Source organism: Cervus canadensis, chromosome 12 (assembly GCF_019320065.1).
Source record: "Cervus canadensis isolate Bull #8, Minnesota chromosome 12, ASM1932006v1, whole genome shotgun sequence".
In the NCBI taxonomy this organism is placed as follows: domain Eukaryota; kingdom Metazoa; phylum Chordata; class Mammalia; order Artiodactyla; family Cervidae; genus Cervus; species Cervus canadensis.
Window position 1 is genome coordinate 41,771,679 of NC_057397.1, and position 18,889 is coordinate 41,790,567.

Consider the following 18,889-nt stretch of genomic DNA (forward strand, 5'->3'; position numbering starts at 1 on the left):
AAGATTGTATCTCTGGTTTCTCTTTTCCTTGTGGTTCTATTTTTTGGCTAATTCCCTAGAGAGGAGGCATGTGGGGTTTCAAGCACTCATACCTTAGGCTGATCGTCCCTCTTGGGGGGGAGGACAGGACGGTGTGAGTGTGCGGTCTCTGCTCTCCTGTGCCCACCGGGTGACTGTGGGTTGGTGACACCTGTAAATACATGGGAAACAAAGTTGATGGGGCAGGCTCTCCTCGCCATGCATTTCCTTAGCCTTTGCCACATGGGCAATGGTATCTGACCATTAGACACAGAGAGGCAGTGCTTCATTCATAGAGACCACGGGTTAAAATGGATGGGGTGATGCTCCTGGTGGAATTTAAACGCAACCGCCAACAGAAAAGATCTGGCAACAATGAATACTTCAGAAATCTTCATGACTTCACATCCCTGCATTCCAAATTGCTCATTTTCACTTGAATAATATTTTAAACCTTGAAGGATATTCTTCTTCCAAGCTTCAATCATCTCTCTTTTAAAGAAGAAAAGAGGTTGAGAAAGTTTTCTAAAATTATACAGCTACTCAGTGGCAACACACAGTGTGGACCTTGGCCTTCTGTTTATTCAATTAGATTATTCACAGTCAATAACATAAATGGCCTCTTGCATAAGACGTCCACATGGCAGATTCTGGGGTCTGAACAGGAACAAAGGCAAGCAGCAAAGAGCCTGAGCAAAGCAAGAATGAATGTCAACCTTGTAGAACTTTTGAGCACCCACTTTGTGCCAGGGTCCCTGACAACAGCTTCACTTTCAACAACTACATGTGATAAGTGTTCATCGTTCCCATTTTACAGACGAGGAACCCAAGCACAGGGAGGTTAAATAACTTGACCAGGGTTGTGGAACCTGTAATGGCCAGAGCTGAGCTCTCCTGATGCCGGACCGTGTGTTTAACCGCCTCATGCTCCTGTCTCTCAGCTGTGATGATGGGAGAGTCCCCTTTGCTCTCCCTTCCTCTTGTGTTTCTCACTTATTCTCTTTGCATCACCTGCTCACATAACACTAAATATCTCCCAGCAAATGGGATTCTCAGAAGCTCCAAAAAAAACTAACAAAAGACAAATGCCGTGTCACGTAAATATACAAGATTGCCATACACAAAAGAGCAAACATTTAATAAGCTTAAAAACTTTATCACTGAGAAGCCAGCATGACCACAGGAATACCAGTACCGATCCACAGTCATGGGAACATCCTTACGCACACTTAGCGAACTGAATTTCTCTAGTATAGGGACCTGGACTTTAAATTTTTTTTTTTCAATTAAAAAATTGAATGTAAAAGAATGGACATATAAGTGCTATTTTCCCAGCTATAAATTAAGAAGAATTAAACACATAAGAAAAAAACTAACATTTTAAACCACCGTTGCTATGTCTGATTTATTCTGTACCATTGGTCTTCACCTTTTCTTTTTTAAAAAACTTTATTTTATTGTAAGAAGAACTAACACTCTTAACAATTTTTTATGTGCACAATACAACACTGCTGACTCTAGATATAATATACAGCAGATCTCTAAAGCTTATTCATCTGGTTTAATGGAAACTTCATGTCCATTGATTAGTAACTCTCATCTATCCCCTCCTCCTAGCCCGCATGGGCTTCCCTGGTGGCTCAGACCATAAAGTATCTGCCGGCAATGCTGGAGACGCAGGTTTGATCCCTGGAGAAGGGAATGGCAACCCACTCCAGTGTTCTTGCCTGAAAGTGAAAGTCGCTCAGTCGTGTCCGACTCTTTGCGACCCCATGATCTATACAGTCCATGCAATTCTCTAGGCCAGAATACTGGAATGGGTAGCCTATCCCTTCTCCAGGGGATCTTCCTGACCCTGAAATCAAACCAGGGTCTCCTGCATTGCAGACAGATTCTTTATCCACTGAGCTATCAGGGAAGCCCCATTCTTCTTGCCTGGAGAATCCCACGGACACAGGAGTCTGGTCGGCTACAGTCCATGGGGTCACAAAGAGTTGGACGCAACTGAGCAACTAACGCTTTTACACTTTCCTAATCCCTAGCAACTACCATTCTACTTTTTGATTTTATGAATCTATTTTAGATATACCATACATTGTAAATGAAATCATACAATATCATATAATATTTGTCTTTTGGTGACTGTTTCATTTCACTTAGCATAATGTCCCTGGGGTTTATCCACATCAGCATGTATTTTAGAATTTTCTTCTCTCTCAAGTCTTGAATATTATTTTACTGTGTGGAATATACTAGGTTGCTTTTTAAGCATTCAGATTCATAAGTATCAGTCCAGATGTACTGAGAAAATGTCTTGGGATGGGTTTCAGGAATTTACATTTAAAGTCTTTCCCCAAATTCTCATGAAAGTGAAAGTCACTCAGTCGTGTCTGACTCTTTGCAACCCCATGGACTGTAGCCTGCCAGATTCCTCTGTCCATGGGATTTTCCAGGCAAGAATATTGGAGTACATTGCCATGCCCTCCTCCAGGGGATCTTCCTGACCCAGGGATCGAACCCTGGTCTCCTGCATTGCAGGCTAATTTTTACCACTGGAGCTACCACAGAAGCCAAATTCTCATGCTTATTTACTTTTGAGAACTAATTAACACCATGAGAAATACTCTGCTTGTTGAGATCATTATAAACTCCAGATTTACCTGATACAGTGCAAATAATTACTGGAGGAATAAATGAATATGTTAAATAGGGAAGAGCAAAGATGAAAGGGCATTTCAGAGTTCAAAGCCTACAGCAATGGTGTCCTCAGGGAATGACTAGCGGCCAGTGTATCTGGTTCTGTCTTGTCCTTGAAATACCAGAATATCATTTTTGTTTTCTTTTTCATATCAGGATGAGAATTAATTTTCCATTAAAGAATTAATTAACTGACTCTACTTTTTGCTAAAGCTGGGTGGATTGAGGGCCAACAGAGGTGAGTAACATACATAATTTTTTTATAAAATGAAAGCTTTGGAGTTCAGTGTATGAGTTTGATGTGGATGGGTATGTTCTTCCAGAAGCAGAATCCCCACACATACCCCATCCCGTTGGGATCAGGATGCATGCCTGTGTGCTCAGTCGCTTCAGTTGCGTCAGACTCTTAGTGACCCCATGGACTGTAGCCCTGTAGGCTTCTCTGTCCATGGGATTCTTCAGGCAAGATTACTGGAGTGGGTTGTCATTTCCTCCTCCAGGGGATCTTCCCAACCTAGGGATCGAACCCCCACCTGTTATGTCTCCTGCATTGCAGGTGGGTTCTTTACCACTAGTGGACCAGGATGCATATTAGCAAACCAGAGGGAGTGAAGGCTTCACTCCACTGTACAGTTTACCCCCACTGTAGATAATCTAGAATATGCTCATATGAATTAAGTGCTCAGGACAATGAAAAAAAATTTTTTTTAATTATTGTGGAACTTGTAGAAAAAAATTTTTTTTAATTATTGTGCAACTTGTAGAATCCCACGAATACCTCCTTGTTCAGTCAGAGAACTGGAAACATTTAGGTGACACACCAGGGACACTATTTCCATCAGTTGGGGATAATGTGGAAGGTTCTAAATTTTGCAAAATGGCCATACCCTTTTTGTGTGGGCTGGTATGAGATGGTAAAATGCTCTTCAGTCAACAAATATTTATTAGGTTCTCACCATGCCCAGGTGGCGCTAGTGGTAAAGAACCTGCCTGCCAGTGCTGGAGACATAGGAGACTAGGGTTCAATCCCTGGGTCGGGAAGATCCCCTGGAGGAGGGCACGACAATCCACTCCAGTATTCTTGCCTGGAGAATCCCATGAAGAGAGGAGTCTGGCAGGCTACCGTTCATGGGTTGCAAAGACTGAAATGACTGAGCATGCACTCATCCACGTCCTAGGCACTGTTGTAGATTGTGGGGATACAGCACTGAACAAGATAAAATCTCTGCCCTCATAGAGCGTAGCTTCTGGTGGGGAGAGAGACAATAAGCACAAAAGAAGTAAGGGCATTTTAGTGATAAGGGCATGAAGAAACTAGAACAGGCTACCAGACCAAGGGTGATGGAAAGCATATTTGTTTAGGGTGGTGAGGGAAGGCCTATTGCACTGGCTACCTTTGATCTACAGGGCACTCTGGGGAAAGGGGAAGGCAAGGGCCAAGACCTCCCAGGTGCAGAGGCCAGTGGGGCTGGAAGATGCTGCATGGGAGGTGGAAGGCAGGAGGATGGGAGGTGGTGGATTCAGGTCAAGCCTTGAAGCTGTGATGAAGAATTTCAGTTCCATTCTAAGTGCGAGGGAAGCCAGTGGAACATTTTAATAAAGTGAAACATCTGATTAATGCTTTAGAATGATCACTCTGGCTCCTTGGAGAATGAATTGGAGACAGCCCTGGACAGGGCTGAAGACTACTTAAGACGCTTTTGCACTAACTTAGTGGGGAAATGCATTGGTGATTTAGATGGGGGTGTGACAGTGATGGGAAGAAGTGCTTGGATTCATATCCTATAGAGACAGACTCTGGGACCTGCTGACAGATGGGCTACAGGACAGGAAATATGAAGACAAATCTTTAGATTAGTCAGGGATGAATTAAGAGGAGTCAAGGATACATCCTAGGTTCTGGCCTGAGAGGATGAAGGGATATGGGTGCCATTTGCTGAAATAAAAAAACCGGTGACCTGGTGGGCTTACGGGAGGATGAGGACCAGGTTTGGACGTACTCCAGGGAGAATCGTTCTCTGTCGTTCTTCTTTCTGCTAATGGCTTCTTTAACTCTGGAGTTGAGGGCACACCTGTTTTGTGCTTAGTCCTGTCAGATGGCAGCCCCTCCCGTTTCACAACAGACCTGGGGTTTCTACAGCCTTCAGTGTAGCAGAAGCCAGGACTCACTTCACATACCAGTGTGTGGCCCAGTTCTATGGGAGGATGAATACAACCTAACTCGTGAGCTTTCCTGGAGACTTTTAAGATCAAGACGATCATGTTTTGGCGTCTTATGTTAACCGGGGCTGAGGGTGGGGAAGTCAAATGGAGAGACTGGCAGAGGAAGTCTGCCAGCATTTATTCAGTGCTTGCAAATGTGAAAGATGGGCCACTGGGTTATTTATAATCTCTTTTAATCTTCACCAAAAAGCCTGAAAAATAAGCAGTACCTGCATTTTGTAGGTAAAATAATTTAGGCTTAGAGCAGGAAATTGGCTTATATGGATCCCAGAGTTAAAAGCAGCAGCAGTAATTTCCTAAGAACTTGTTAAGCTAAATACCTTCCCCCATGTTATCCAATTTAATCCTCATAATGACCCTGCATAAGCAATGCTATCACTTCCACTTTATAGACAAGGAGATGGAGAAGGTAAGGAAGTGGCTGAGGCCATGCAGTTAGTAAACAGTGGGACGCTGGCTGTCTGACACTCAGGGATCTTGGTATTTGGTTCTGAATGGTGCTAATGCCCTGTTTTCTGCTGTCTTCTAACCTGCCTCATAAATGATGACAATAATGAGTGCCCTGGAAAACATGATTTCAACTCTCTTTCCCAATGGCTTCCATATTCTGTATTTATTTGTTTTATATCTTAACTTTTTAAGTTCTATTTGGGGATTTGTTTTATAAAGTATATAGCATACTTGGAGAGAGTACTATGTGGTATTACTTCTAAATTAATAAAATGGGCTACATGCCTATAATTTGTCTCCTGATTAGGTGTGATTTCAGGAGAGTGTAAAGAACTCTAAATTACAGTCTGCAAAAATTATGGCTGATTTCTCCCATATGTTGAGTATATCTGTGATATATGAGTCAATCCCAATAAGGAGAATCCACTTTCTCTGCCCCCTGTTTAATAGTAATGAGATACAACACAGATAATAACACTAGGTAAGTTCTACTCAGCGTCAACCAGTGCCAAGCATTGTGCTTGAAAATACAATACAAGGTGGTGGTTGTACAGCTAAGTTGAAGGCATTGCTTATGAGAGGTCCTGAGACTGACTGGCCAGAGGTCACAGCTTGTAAATGCCAGAGATAGTATTTGCCTCACATCAGATCAGTAACGGGCTTCCCCAGTGGCTCCGTGATAAAGAGTTCGCCTGTAATGCAGGAGATGCAGGTTTGAACCCTGGGTCAGAAAAATCCTCTGGAGAAAGGAAATGGCAACCCACTCCAGTATTCTTGCCTGGAAAATCCCAATCCATGGCGTCGCAAAAGAGTCGGACATGACTGGGCAACTAAACAAAAACAAAAGCAGTAATGCAGATATGTCCTTCTGTGAATATGTTAGAGAAATTTCTTTTCTTTGTGATTTTCTATCTCTCAAATGGAAAAAAGGCCCCTGTCTTGGTTTTAATCTGTTCTAACAAACAATTTTGAATCCTCCATCAAAGTGTTAAAAAAAAAAAAACAACAGCTAACGAGCTAATAAGTACTATTTCAGGTCTGGAGATGATCTCTCTGACCTGAAGCCTCTTGGCATGGCCCTTGGATAGCAGATTGATTAGCTCCTACTTACTTGCATGGGGCCTATTATGGGCCAGATTTTGTGCAGTCCTACCTTCACATGTCGAAGCCCTAATTCTCACTGTGGCTGTATTTGGAGATGGAGCCTTTAAGGAAGTAATCAAAGATATGTGTTCCGTGTGTGCTAAGTTGCTTCAGTCCAACTCCTTGTGACCCTATGGACTGTAGCCCACTAGGCTCCTCTGTCCATGGGATTTTCCAGGCAAGATGCTGGACTGGGTTGCCAAGCCCTCCTCTAGGGGATCTTCCTGACCCAGGGATGGACCCTGCATCTCTTAGGTCTCCTACACTGGCAGACGAGTTCTTTACCACTAACACCACCCAATGAATTAAAAAAGGTGGGACCCTGATCCAATAGGATTAGTGTCCTTATAAGAAGGGACACCAAAGGGCTCTCTCTCCATTTCCTCACCTCCAAAAGAAAAGGTCATGTGGGGACATACTGAGAAGGTGGCCCCTGACAAGTCAGCAGGAGGGCCCTCACTGGGAATTGAGTCAGTTAGCACATTGGTCTGAGATTTCTGGCCTCCAGAACTGTGAGAAAATAAATGTGGGTTGTTTAAGCCACCCAGTCTCCTATTACGGCAGACTAACACAGGGGCCAAGAGCTCTCAGCTTTCTGCCCTGAGAAGATAGCGAAAGAAAGGGAAATAATTAGAAGAAAAGAGGAGTCACTGGGGAAAAACAGGTCAAGAAAGCTGTAATTAACCATGGTCTTCTCCCTACCTTATGCCCATAGCCTTGGGCTAGAAAAGACTGAATCTATAGTTAGTTTGTGAATATGCAGATCGACTTTCTCAGCTATACACCTCTGGGAAGAAGTCTTACCCAGGGAACTTATTAAAGGCCCCAGTTCAGGAAGTCCAGTGTAGGCAAATGAATAAATAAAATTCTGCAAACCTTGGGATTTCACAGAAGGAGATTATTTCTACTTTCTAGGAAGCATATGAAAGCATCTCCTCTTCAACACTAGGTCTCAAAGACAGGGGAGAAAAGGAAATCTTAAATGGGGTTGACAACTTCAGGGTACTTGCTTTTGAGTAAAACAAGAAATGCATTCATTAAAGAGGATTGGCTGCCCACTCCAGGATTCTTGCCTGGAGAATTTCATGGACAGAGGGCTACAGTCCATGGGGGTCAGAAAGAGTCAGACATGACTGAGTAACTAACACTTTCACTTTTAATAAAATGGCAACTGCTCTGTTCATCAGTTTGGATAAAGTTGAAGCCACCCCTAATACTAGTGCCTTATCATTTGAAACTTTTAGAGCTTTTGTCTGAAAACCCTATTACACAAATATAGGAGGTGGGGATTCACGTGTTTTCAGAGTCAGCCTGGCTCCCCATCTTCTAAGGGTGGGACTAGCACATGTGGAGAATTCAGGGATGGTTGTTGGCACCCAGTCAGTGGACATGGGAGAGTCCTACGCTAGGAGGTGTGGTGTTGTGAGATCCAGCCCCCAGTGTAAGTGGGCAGACAGCAAGCAGCTACATTTTTACTTTTTTAAAAAAAGACATGCTTGAGAGTAGGATAACATGAACACTTTGAGTAGTAAACCTTCTGTCATCTTTCTAGAATAGAACAAAAGCCTTGGAAAAGGGCAGCATTCCCTACTCCCTTACCTTTATTTTTAAATAGTAATGGCAAGCTTGACTGCTAAAGTCATCTAAAATCAGATAGATTGGGAATTCTCTGGTGAAAGAATAAATTAGTAGCTCACATAGGATTTTAGTGGGAATCTACTTAACTCAGTTATTCTACATACTTTCTGTCAAAGCTCTAGTCCAGGATGTCCCTGGTAACCAACAGTGAAGTGAGGAACTCTGAAAAATCTAGGACCTTGAGAGGAGGGCCGAGATATCCATAGTATCCATAGAGAGAAGAGTCTTAAACTTTTCTTGTTGAGAAATCAACAAGAGGAGGGAACCTGACTGGTGTCCTGCTGTGTCCGCCACTTAGGAGATTCAGGGGACTTAAAACTAGTGAAAAGCCACTCACAGTGACGTCACTTTATTTCAAAAGGAAATGATTTAATTAATAGAACAAAGGGGAAAATATTCCATTTGGGCTAATAAAAAAGGTAACTTGAAAGGAAATCTGAACTGCAATGTTCTGTCTACATGCTGTACTTATTTTTTCATCAGATGAGCAATGTGGGGTATGTTCCTGAAAATTCAGCTCTCATCAAAGACAGGAGTGAACAGAATTCAGAAGAGCAGGTCTCTGTAATTCTATGTTTGGAGCTGCCTCTCTGGGTTAGAGGGGTAGTCTCAAATGTCATATTGAGAGCCACTCAGGTCTTTTTATGTCTGTCCAAAAAAAAAAAAGTTGCCAAAAAGGCTGACACCCACCTCGGGGGAATTATTGTTCTTGCCAGAAGCAAAACTAATACCTCCACATCTAATCTCGTCTTTTTAAATGTTTGTAACAAGGTCATCCATCGTATTCTTGTTCTTTGAGAACAACCAGCAGTTCCCACTCTTCATGAAGCAGGCACCTTTCATAAGTACTCCAGATCCACCATACTGCTTAAACATCCAATTCTAGGAGTATTTTCTGGAAGCCACAGATTTTCAAATTGCAGCCAGCAGGACGCTTTTTTATTGTTGGCTATTCCTCTAAGGAATTTAATAAATATTCTTTGACAGAGCACAGCATAATTGATTGAGCCACTTTCATTTTTATCAGCTCCACAGGAGGCCTTAGTATTTGCTGGAAACCTCTGGGAGTTGCCAGCAGTTGCAATAAGAAGCTTTTGTGAGGTCCTTGGGGAAAGGGGTGGAGAGGAGAAAATAAGGTTAATATCTATTATCATAAGCCACTTTCTGAACCTTATCAGGAGTTGTAAACCCCTGAGCATGAGCAATGTGGAGGTCTATGGATATTCTGTGATAAGCTGTAAAAGACTCCATATCTTCTAAATGAATAGTTAAGAATCAATGGTGAGTTTTCAGACAGTAATTATTTAATATGTCAAATCAATTCTAAAATAATCCTTAAATCTGACGGCATATTTCAATACTCATTTATTTGCAAATTACCCATCAGCATGGATTATTTAGGCTTTGGAAGAAAAAAGTTGATTTCAATTTCTACTATCTGAACTTTCAAAATGACATACCCACAAATAATAATTTCAAAGTCAAATTGTATATAGTTGAAAGAAAAATTGAAAGTGTTAGTCTCTCAGTCGTGTCTAACTCTTTGTGACCCCCTGGACTGTAGTTCACCAGGCTCCTCTGTCCATGGAATTCTCTAGGCAAGAATACTGGAGTGAGTAGCCATTCTCTTCTCCAGGGGATCTTTCTGGCCAAGAGACCGAACCCAGGCAGATTGTAGGCAGATTCTTCACCATCTGAGCCACCAGAAAGCTCATAAAAATATATGCCATTTACCTGTAGAGTCTCTTTCATCTTTGGGGTCTGAGTTCAACTATTAATTTTATAAAACCTTTAGGAAACATACAAATACACCATCCATACAAAAAAATCTTGATATATTTCCAACAAGTTGTTTATCAACAGATGAAACTGTCTTTTAGTTTCTAAAATTCCAGTCAAAACACCTTTTCACAGAGAAGTTGGGCTAGTCTGGACCACAAGATAGCTTGCTAAGTTTACAAATGTCACTTAAAAAAAAAAATTATTCTGGCATTCCAATTTTTGTCTTTTTCTTGCATGTTTCTACCATTTGTTCTCTAAATGTATGCTTGGCTCTGACCAGATTTCTGGCTTTTTGCTTTTCTACTTACTGGAATGCCTGTGAAGGTAACTGGAGGAGACTGCCAAGAAATGCTGAAGCTGCTGCCATTGGGGGTGAACTTGGCTGCTCCTGGAATGGTCACAGGGGGCGTGGCCTGTCAAATAGAAAACAGAGAAAGTTGTTTTGAAAGAATATTTCTCCTTGGAGTCCTCAGCTGTCATTACCAAAATAAGGCTTCGGAAATAATCTCAGCTTTATTAATGACAAAATTATAATAGGAAGAAATTAAACAAGGTTAAAGAAAGTAGCTAGAGGTAAACTTTTTATACATCTAAGCAATCTAAGGTATAGAAGGAGAAAGTTTTTGGCTGCTGATTTCTGAATAGAAATTTGATTATACATACACATACCTATCTTAGGACATCTGTGAGATACAATTCCTTGTTATCAAGTTGAGAGATCAGCTTTTTATAAGTGATGGTAGGTTGTCAATTACATTTTGGGAAGGTAATTTGGCAATACATGTCAAAATTCTTAGTGTTCTGTACACTAGCTATTCCACTTCTAGAATGTATTCTAAAGAAATGGACACAAGGATGTTCATTGCAGAACTATGTATTATATTTTTTTTAAAAAACTGGAAACACATAGGGAAGATGATGCTGAAGAATACTCATTGGCATGGGAAAATGTTCATGAGATCTCAAGTGGAAACAGTGAAGCACAGCGGAAACTACTATAATAGATTCCGCTTTTAAAAATGCGCACAAAGAACAGTCCTGAAGGACCTACCAAAAATATGAACCAAGGGGCTTTCTTGTTGTTGGGACCTGGGATGGATTTTCTTTCTTTGCTCATGTTTTTAATATCTTTATGTTGAACACTTATATCTATAAACAGAAAAATCCCAATGCTGTGAATCTATAGTTTGGAAAGGCACTTCTAGATCCCTTAGTGTATGTTCCAACTCTCATTATATACATGAGAAAAATAATTTAAGTTGGTTCAAGCCCATGATTTTGGACCTAAATGCAATACTGACAAATGAGAACTAAGGGATAAATTATTCTTTTTAAATAGAAGAGTCAGGAATGAAAGTTGCTGCATCGATTAATTTAATAATTAGCACTATTCCATTGCTCTTGAGTTGAAGTCTACTTAATAAATGGCTGAATGTCTCCTCTACAAGTTTAGTTTTTCTACTTTTATAAATATATTTGCTAGTGGCAGTGGTTTTCTAACTGGCACCATTGGAAAATATTTTGGCAATACATAGCTATTCATGCTCTATTCTAAGACTCAATAATTACTCTTCTGGAAATTCAATGGGGAAAAAAAAAAACTACTGGCATGGAAGTGTCCTCAGTAGCCTTATTGATGATAATTAAAAAGTAGATACCTAACATAAGAGAAAGAAACAACTTGGTGTTTTGATTTAATTGAATTCAGTCATATATTCAGTTCTACAGAGTGTTTATAAACAAGAGTGGAAGAATACAAATTACAAATATATACAGGAGAGTTTTCTTTTAAAAAGTTACATAAAGTAGTTGAAAATTATGGGAAAACTTTTTTTTTCATTTTAGCGTATTGAAATTTTATTAAATTGACACTTAAAAGAGTTCAGAATTGCTGGGAGGGTGGGGAAGGAGCTTTTGCTGTGTCCTGTATTTGCAGGATTTGTCTCTAAGGCCTTAACAGACTTTAGAACGAGGCAGAATCACTGGAGGGTTTGTTAAACACAGACTGCTCGGCCTCACCCCTCGCTTCTGGTCTGCCGGTCTAGCAATGTAAATTTCTAACAAGTTCCCAGGTGATGCTGACACTGTTGATCTGCTGAACACTGACAACCATGGCTCCAGCCTGAGAGAGTTAGTTACCAATTCAGAGAGGCAGGGCACAAAATCCTGGATCTGCAGTACAGGATGAGGCTGTCATTGTGCCAACGCTTTTCAAAGTTCATCTTTTCATTTATTTAATTTTTTTATCTAACAAGTACTCACATCATGTACCAGGCACCCTCCTGATAGTGTTACAATATTAAGGATTTTAATCCTCATAACAACTTCTCAGGGATCAGATCTTCAGTCAGTACTGGGAAGTTCAAGAACACCCTAGGGTCCAATCTGCATGAGATTCTGGCTTTAAAAGGAGAAAAAAGGCGAACTGTGCTACTGGGCTCTCCTGGATGCTGTTTTCCCACTGAGCTATCCTTTACTCACCTTGGAATAGGAAATGGCAACTCACTCCAGTATTCTTGCCTGGGGAATCCCATGGATAGAAGAGCCTGATGAGCTACAGTCTATGGGGTTACAAAGAGTCAGACACAATAGTAACAACCCTTAACTCACAGGTCAGAATGCTACTGCTTCTGGTTAGGAGTAAAGTGATGCTCTCACGACCCCTGGCCAGTCACCTGGTAAGCGTGGTCAGTATGCACGAGGTAGAGGGTGGTGGGAGCAGAGCGGCTCAAGGGCGTCATCAGTTTTGTCTCAGTTTTGGCACAAGGAGTTTCTGTTCGGCTGGAATCTGGGATGGGAAAAGTAGGAGGCGAAGCCAGGGATTGGGAAGGTGAAACTGGGGCCAGGCTGCTCAGACCGTCTGCCACGGAGTCCGTGTTGAGCTTGATCTCAGTGTAGTAAAAGTCTTCTTCTCCATCACTGTAGTCAGACTCCCCAACACGCCTAATGCAAAAGAGAGCAAAGCAATCCTACTCACCCACACTGCTTTCTTGCCTTGAGATCTCGTACATGCTGTTCCTTCTGTCTGGAATGCTTGTCCTCTGTCCTGTTTGCTTGGCAAACTTCTACTTATCCTGCAACTGTCCACTTCCGGGGAAGCCTTCCTTGATATCTTAAAGCAATTGACTCAACTAATCAACCAATCAATCAAATATTCAAAAAAAAATTTACTGAGAGTCTACTATGTCCAGGCACTTTTTTAGGAACCCAGTATTAGAGTGAACAAAACAGATTCTGCCCTGATGGGACATACAGTTTAGTGGGAGAGGCAGACAAGAAACTTGTAACAGAACACATCAAAAATAAATAATAATATCCCTAGGAATAAACCTGCCTAAGGAGGTAAAAGACCTGCACTTGGAAAACTATCTGACACTGATGAAAGAAATTGAAGACAACACAAACAGATGGAAAAATACACCATGTTCTTGGATTAGAAGAATTAACATTGTTAAAATGACCATGCTCTCCAAGGCAATCTACAGAGTCAATGCAATTCCTATTAAAATACTAATGACATTTTTCACTGAACTAGAACAAATAATTTGAAAAGTTGTCTGAAAACACGAAAGACTCCAAATAGCTAAAACAATCTTGAGAAAGGACAGAGCTGGAAGAATCATCTCCCCTGACTTCTGACTATCCTGTAAAATCACAGTGAATGAAACAGTATGGGGCTGGCATAAAGGGCATTCCCAGTGGCTCAGTGGGTAAAGAATCCACCTGCAATGAAGGCGATACAGGAGCCACAGGTTTGATTCCTGAGTCAGGAAGATCCCCTGGATGAGGGCATGGCAATCCACTCCAGCATTTAGTTTGGAAAATCCCATGGACAGAGGAGCATGGCAGGCTACAGTCCATAGGGTCTCAAAGAGTCAGACATGACTGAAGTGACTGAGCATGCATCCACTGGCATAAGAACAGATACATTGATCATTGGGACAGAACAGAGAGCCCAGAAATAGACTTACACACTTACGGTCCATTAATCTATGACAAAGGAGGCGAGAATATACAATGGAGAAAAGGTAGTCTCTTCTACATACGTTGCTGGGAAAACTGGACAGCCACATGTAAATGAATGAAATTAGAACATTCTTTAACACCATATACAAAAATAAACTAAAAATGGATTAAAGAGCTAAATGTAAGACATTACATCACAAAATTGCTAAAAGAAAACATAGGCAGGGCACTCTTTGACATCTATTGTAGCAATATTTTTTTTTTTTTTTTCGAGTCTGTCTCCTAAAGCAAAGAAAATAAAAGCAAAAATAAGGAAATGGGACCTAATTAAACTTAAAAACTTTTGCACAGCAAAGGAAGCTATCAACAAAGTGAAAAGACAAACAACTGAATGGGAGAAAATATTTTCAAATGACATGACTGATAAGGGGTTAATATTCAAGACATATAAATAGCTCATTAACTCAACATTAAAAAAAAAAAACAATTCTATTTAAAAAATGAGCAGAACTAAATAGACTTTTTCCCAAAGAGGACATGAAGTTGGCCAAAAGGCACATTAAAAGATGCTCTACATCACTAATTATCAGGGAATTGGAAATCAAACCAATAATACCAACAATGAAGCGTTACCTTACACCTGTCAGAATGACTATCATCAAAAAGAACACAACAAATATTGGTGAGCATGTGGAGAAAAGACAACTCTCACACACTGTTGGTGGGAAGGTAAACTGGTGCAGTCACTGTGGAAAATAGTACGGAGGTTTCTCAAAAAATTAAAAATAGAACTACCATATGACCTAGCAATTCCACTCCTGGGTATATATCTGAATAAAATAAAAAAAAACAAAAAACCCACCAGAAACATCAATTCGAAAAGACACATGCACTCCAATGTTCATAGCAGTATTATCTATAATTGCCAAGATATGGAAGCAACCTAAGTGTCAATGAACATACGAATAGATGAACATGTTATACACACACACACTGGTGGCTCAGATAGTAAAGAATTTGCCCACAATGCAAGAGACCTGACTTTGATCCCTGGGTTGGGAAGATCCCTTGGAGAAGGAAATAGCAACCCACTCTAGTATTCTTGCCTGGAGAATTCCATGGACAAAGGAGCCTGGCAGGTTACAGTCCATGGTGTTGTAAACAGTCTGACACGATTGAGCTACTAACACACACACACACACTCATACTACTCAGGTATAAAGAATGAAATTTTGCCATTGTGACAACATGAATGGACTTTGAGGGTATTATGCCAATGAGATAAGTCAGACAAAGACAAATACTATGATATTACTTATATGTGGAATCTAAAAAATACAACAGACTAGTGAATATGACAAAAAAGAAGCAGATATAGAGAACAAACCAATAGTTAAGGAGGGGGAGGGGAAGAACAGGGGTAGAGGATTAAGAGGTATAAACTATTATGGATAAAATAAACTACAAGGATGTGTGTATGTATGTGAAAATTGCGCAGTTGTGTCCAACTCTTTGCAACCCCATGGCCTATAGCCTGCTGGGCTCCTCTGTCCATGGAATTCTCCAGGCAAGAATACTGGAGTGGGTAGCAATTCCGTTCTCCAGGAGATCTTTTCAACCCAGGGATCAAACCCAGGTCTCCCACATTACAGGCGAATTCTTTACCGTCTGAACCACCAGTGAAGCCCAAGAATACTGGAGTGGGTAGCCTATCCCTTCTCCAGCGGATCTTCCCAACACAGGAATAGAACTGTGGTCTCCTGCATTGCAGGTGGATTACCAGCTAGGCTAAAGGATGTATTATTGTAAAACACAGGGTGTATAGCCAATATTTTACAGTAAATATAAATGGACTATAATCATAAAAAATTGTGAATTACCATACAGTACATGTGCAACTTATATAATACTATTCATCAACCATAAGTCAATTAAAAAAAAGTAAACCCATAAAGAAACAGATATTTAATACATTGCTGCTAAGTCACTTCAGTCATGTCTGACTCTGTGCGACCCCATAGACAGCAGCCCACCAGGCTCCCCCATCCCTGAGATTCTCCAGGCAAGAACACTGGAGTGGGTTGCCATTTCCTTCTCCAATGCATGAAAGTGAAAAGTGAAAGTGAAGTCGCTCAGTTGTGTCTGACTCTTAGTGACCTCATGGACCACAGCCTACCAGGCTCCTCCATCCATGGGATTTTCTAGGCAAGAGTACTGGAGTGGGGTGCCATTGCCTTCTCCATTTAATACATTAGGTAGAGATAAATCCCAGAAAGAAAAATTAAGCAGCATTAAGAGCATCCTTAATCAGGGAAAGCGATGGGGGACATTATTTTAAATAGAGTATTCATAGGAAGACTCTCTGAGGAGATGACATTTGAGCAGAGGTCTCAATGAGGTGAGGGGAAAACCCTTGTGGGAACTATGGGAGAAGAATGCACAGAACCTTGGGGTGGGCTGGCTTGTTGCTTTCTGAGAAGGACCGAGAGGTAGGTGGCTGGTGCTCAGGGTGCCAGGCAATGAGTGATGGGAGAAGAATGGGAAGGAAGGTGGAGACGCAATGGCACAGGGCTGTCAGCCCTCGGGAAAAACTTGGTATTTTGTTCTGAATATGATGGAAGCCTCTGGGGATTTTGAAGAATCTAGGTTACTTGTTATTTTTGTTTTTTAAAATTGAAGTATAGCAAGTACAGTTAATTTACAATGTTGTGTTAGTTTCAGGTGTACAGCAAAGTGCCACATGCGTGCACGCGCGCGTGTGTGCATGTGTGTGTGTGTGTGCGTGCGTATGTGTGTGCGCATGCGTGCGTGCGTGTGCGTGCACGCGCGTGTGCATGTGTGTGTGCGTGTGTGTGTATGTGTGTGTGTATTCTTTCCCAGGTTTGTTTCCATTGTGGGTTACCACAGGATATTGAGGACAGTTCCCTGCACTATACAGTAAGTCCTTGTGGTTTATCTGTTTTATACATGGTAGTGTGTATTTGCTAATCCCAAGCTCCTAATTTATCTCTCCCCACTCCACCCCTTCCTCTTCTATGCCGTTTGAGAACCATAAATTTGTTCTCTAATGCCATCTAATGCCATTTGCAACATGGCTGGAACTAGGTATTATCACATTAAGTAAAGTAAGATAGAGAAAGACAAATATCATATTCTACCACTTTTATATGGAATCTAAAAATAATGATACCAATGAATTTACCTACAAAACAGAAACAGACATGTTACTTTTAAAGGGCTCACCCTGGCCATTGTCTGGAGAGAGAACAGAGGGCAGGAGGGCAAGAGGAACAGGAGCCAGTGAGCAGGCTGTGGAGCGGCTGGCAGCGGCTGGGCGAGGGGTGGGGGCGCAAGTGGCCTGAGCTCTCAAACTGGGGACTTCGTTTGAGTGACAGGCATCAGGAGTTAGCATCAGTTAAATCCTCTGAGCTCCTTTTGAAGAAGTGGAAGTGAAAGTCTCTCAGCGTGTCTGCTTCTTTGCAATCCCCTGGAATTCTCCAGGCGGTTGCAATGAAGTGGTTGGACGTTCCCTTCTCCAGGGGATCTTCCCAACCCAGGGATCGAACCCAGGTCTCCCACATTGTAGGCAGATTCTTTACCAGCTGAGCCACCAGGGAAGCCCAAGAATACTGGAGTGGGTAGCCATTCCCTTCTCCAGGGGATCTTCCCAACCCAGGGATTGAACCCAGGTCTCCTGCATTGTAGGCAGATTCTTTACCATCTGAGCCACCAGGGACTTACTCTGAAGTGTGTTCATTTCAATTCACTTTATTTATTTAATGATTTGGTACATTTCTGTAATTTTTTTAAACTTCTGTTGCCTCCCTAAGACAGATTCTTTAGGGCTGTGTCTTGTTCATTTTTGTTTAACAGATACCACATGTTTCAGTGCATCTGGCACACAGTAGGTGCCTGTTAAATGCTGAACGAATGAAAGAAAGAGGCCGATGCTATAGCACAGTGATTACCAACATGAATTCTGGAGTTACATTGGCCAGGTTCAAATCCTGACACCTCCCAGATGCCTTCTGGCAGCCCGTGCCCTTATATACAGTAGGACAGCAGAGCTGGCCTTCCGGGTCCACCGGGAGCCTGCCGAACACAGTGCTTAGAGGTGGAGCGCGCTCACGAGTAATAAGCACTAAATGTTGATTAAATAAAAATAAGGCTGAAGCTAGAAAGACTCAGTGTTTACTACCACTAGGAAAGTATCTTCTGGTGCTTCCACAGGTTCTTCTGAGACACAGAAAATTGTGCTTTTCCAGAGTAAGTTTTGTGTAAAAGAAAATAACTGTCCTGTGTGTGTGTGTGTGTGTGTGTGTGTGTGTGTGTGTAGGCGGGGGCTCAGTCATGTCCAACTCTTTGCAATCCCATGAACTGTAGCCTATCAGGCTCCTTTGTCCATGGGATTTTCCAGGCAGGAATACTGGAGTGGGTTGCCATGCCCTCCTCCAGGAGATCTTCCCGACCTAGGGATGGAAGCGGCGTCTCTTGCGTCTCCTGCATTGGTAGGCGGATTTTACCACTGCACCACCTGGGAAGCCTGTCAAATAACTAACATTTGTTGGATTTGAGGATTTCTAGGGAAATGATGCACATTCTTGTACCCGGTTTTATGGGATGGGATCTGTAAATCTTCCTTTCCTGGGGCATCTCCAAGTTTCATGACCATATCTGGCAGCAGCAGGGCACTGACTCAGAATAAACTTTTTTCCCACTGACAATCCCTGTACAGAACCTAAAATACAAATCTCCCTTTCTCCTGGGCCTTTTTGTTCAGCCAGATCAGTGGCTTCTCCCAGCCTGGTTCTGTATCCCCTGAGCTCTCTGGCTGAGGTGTCTAGGGAGGTGTCTGCTCCGTATCAGGTCAGGCAGGGCTTGGCTCTCCTACAAGCAAAGCATCAAAGACCCCAGAGAGTGGGCCGAAGAATGTGCATCTGTTCTATTCCTGTCCCCACTTCCTCTCCAGGAA

The 18,889-nt window shown here is 41.9% G+C and overlaps 1 protein-coding gene and 1 long non-coding RNA gene across 5 annotated transcripts in view; one reads left to right on the plus strand and one right to left on the minus strand.

Annotated features, from left to right (window-relative positions):
* The window catches only part of LOC122451394, a 98,489-nt gene that overhangs the window by 38,425 nt on the left and 41,175 nt on the right, over positions 1-18,889 (plus strand). The window lies entirely within an intron of this gene.
* ZNF704 (zinc finger protein 704) overlaps positions 1-18,889 on the minus strand; it is a 250,294-nt gene that overhangs the window by 13,552 nt on the left and 217,853 nt on the right. Inside the window, exons 6-8 of one of the 2 annotated variants that reach the window (XM_043484182.1) lie at positions 12,627-12,894; positions 10,260-10,364; positions 93-190 (exon numbers count right to left, since the gene is read on the minus strand). In XM_043484182.1, coding sequence (XP_043340117.1) covers positions 93-190; positions 10,260-10,364; positions 12,627-12,894 — 471 coding nt within the window. Of the gene's footprint in view, positions 1-92; positions 191-8,420; positions 9,274-10,259; positions 10,365-12,626; positions 12,895-18,889 lie in introns of those variants that run through there. The other variant, XM_043484184.1, reaches the window with a different exon arrangement.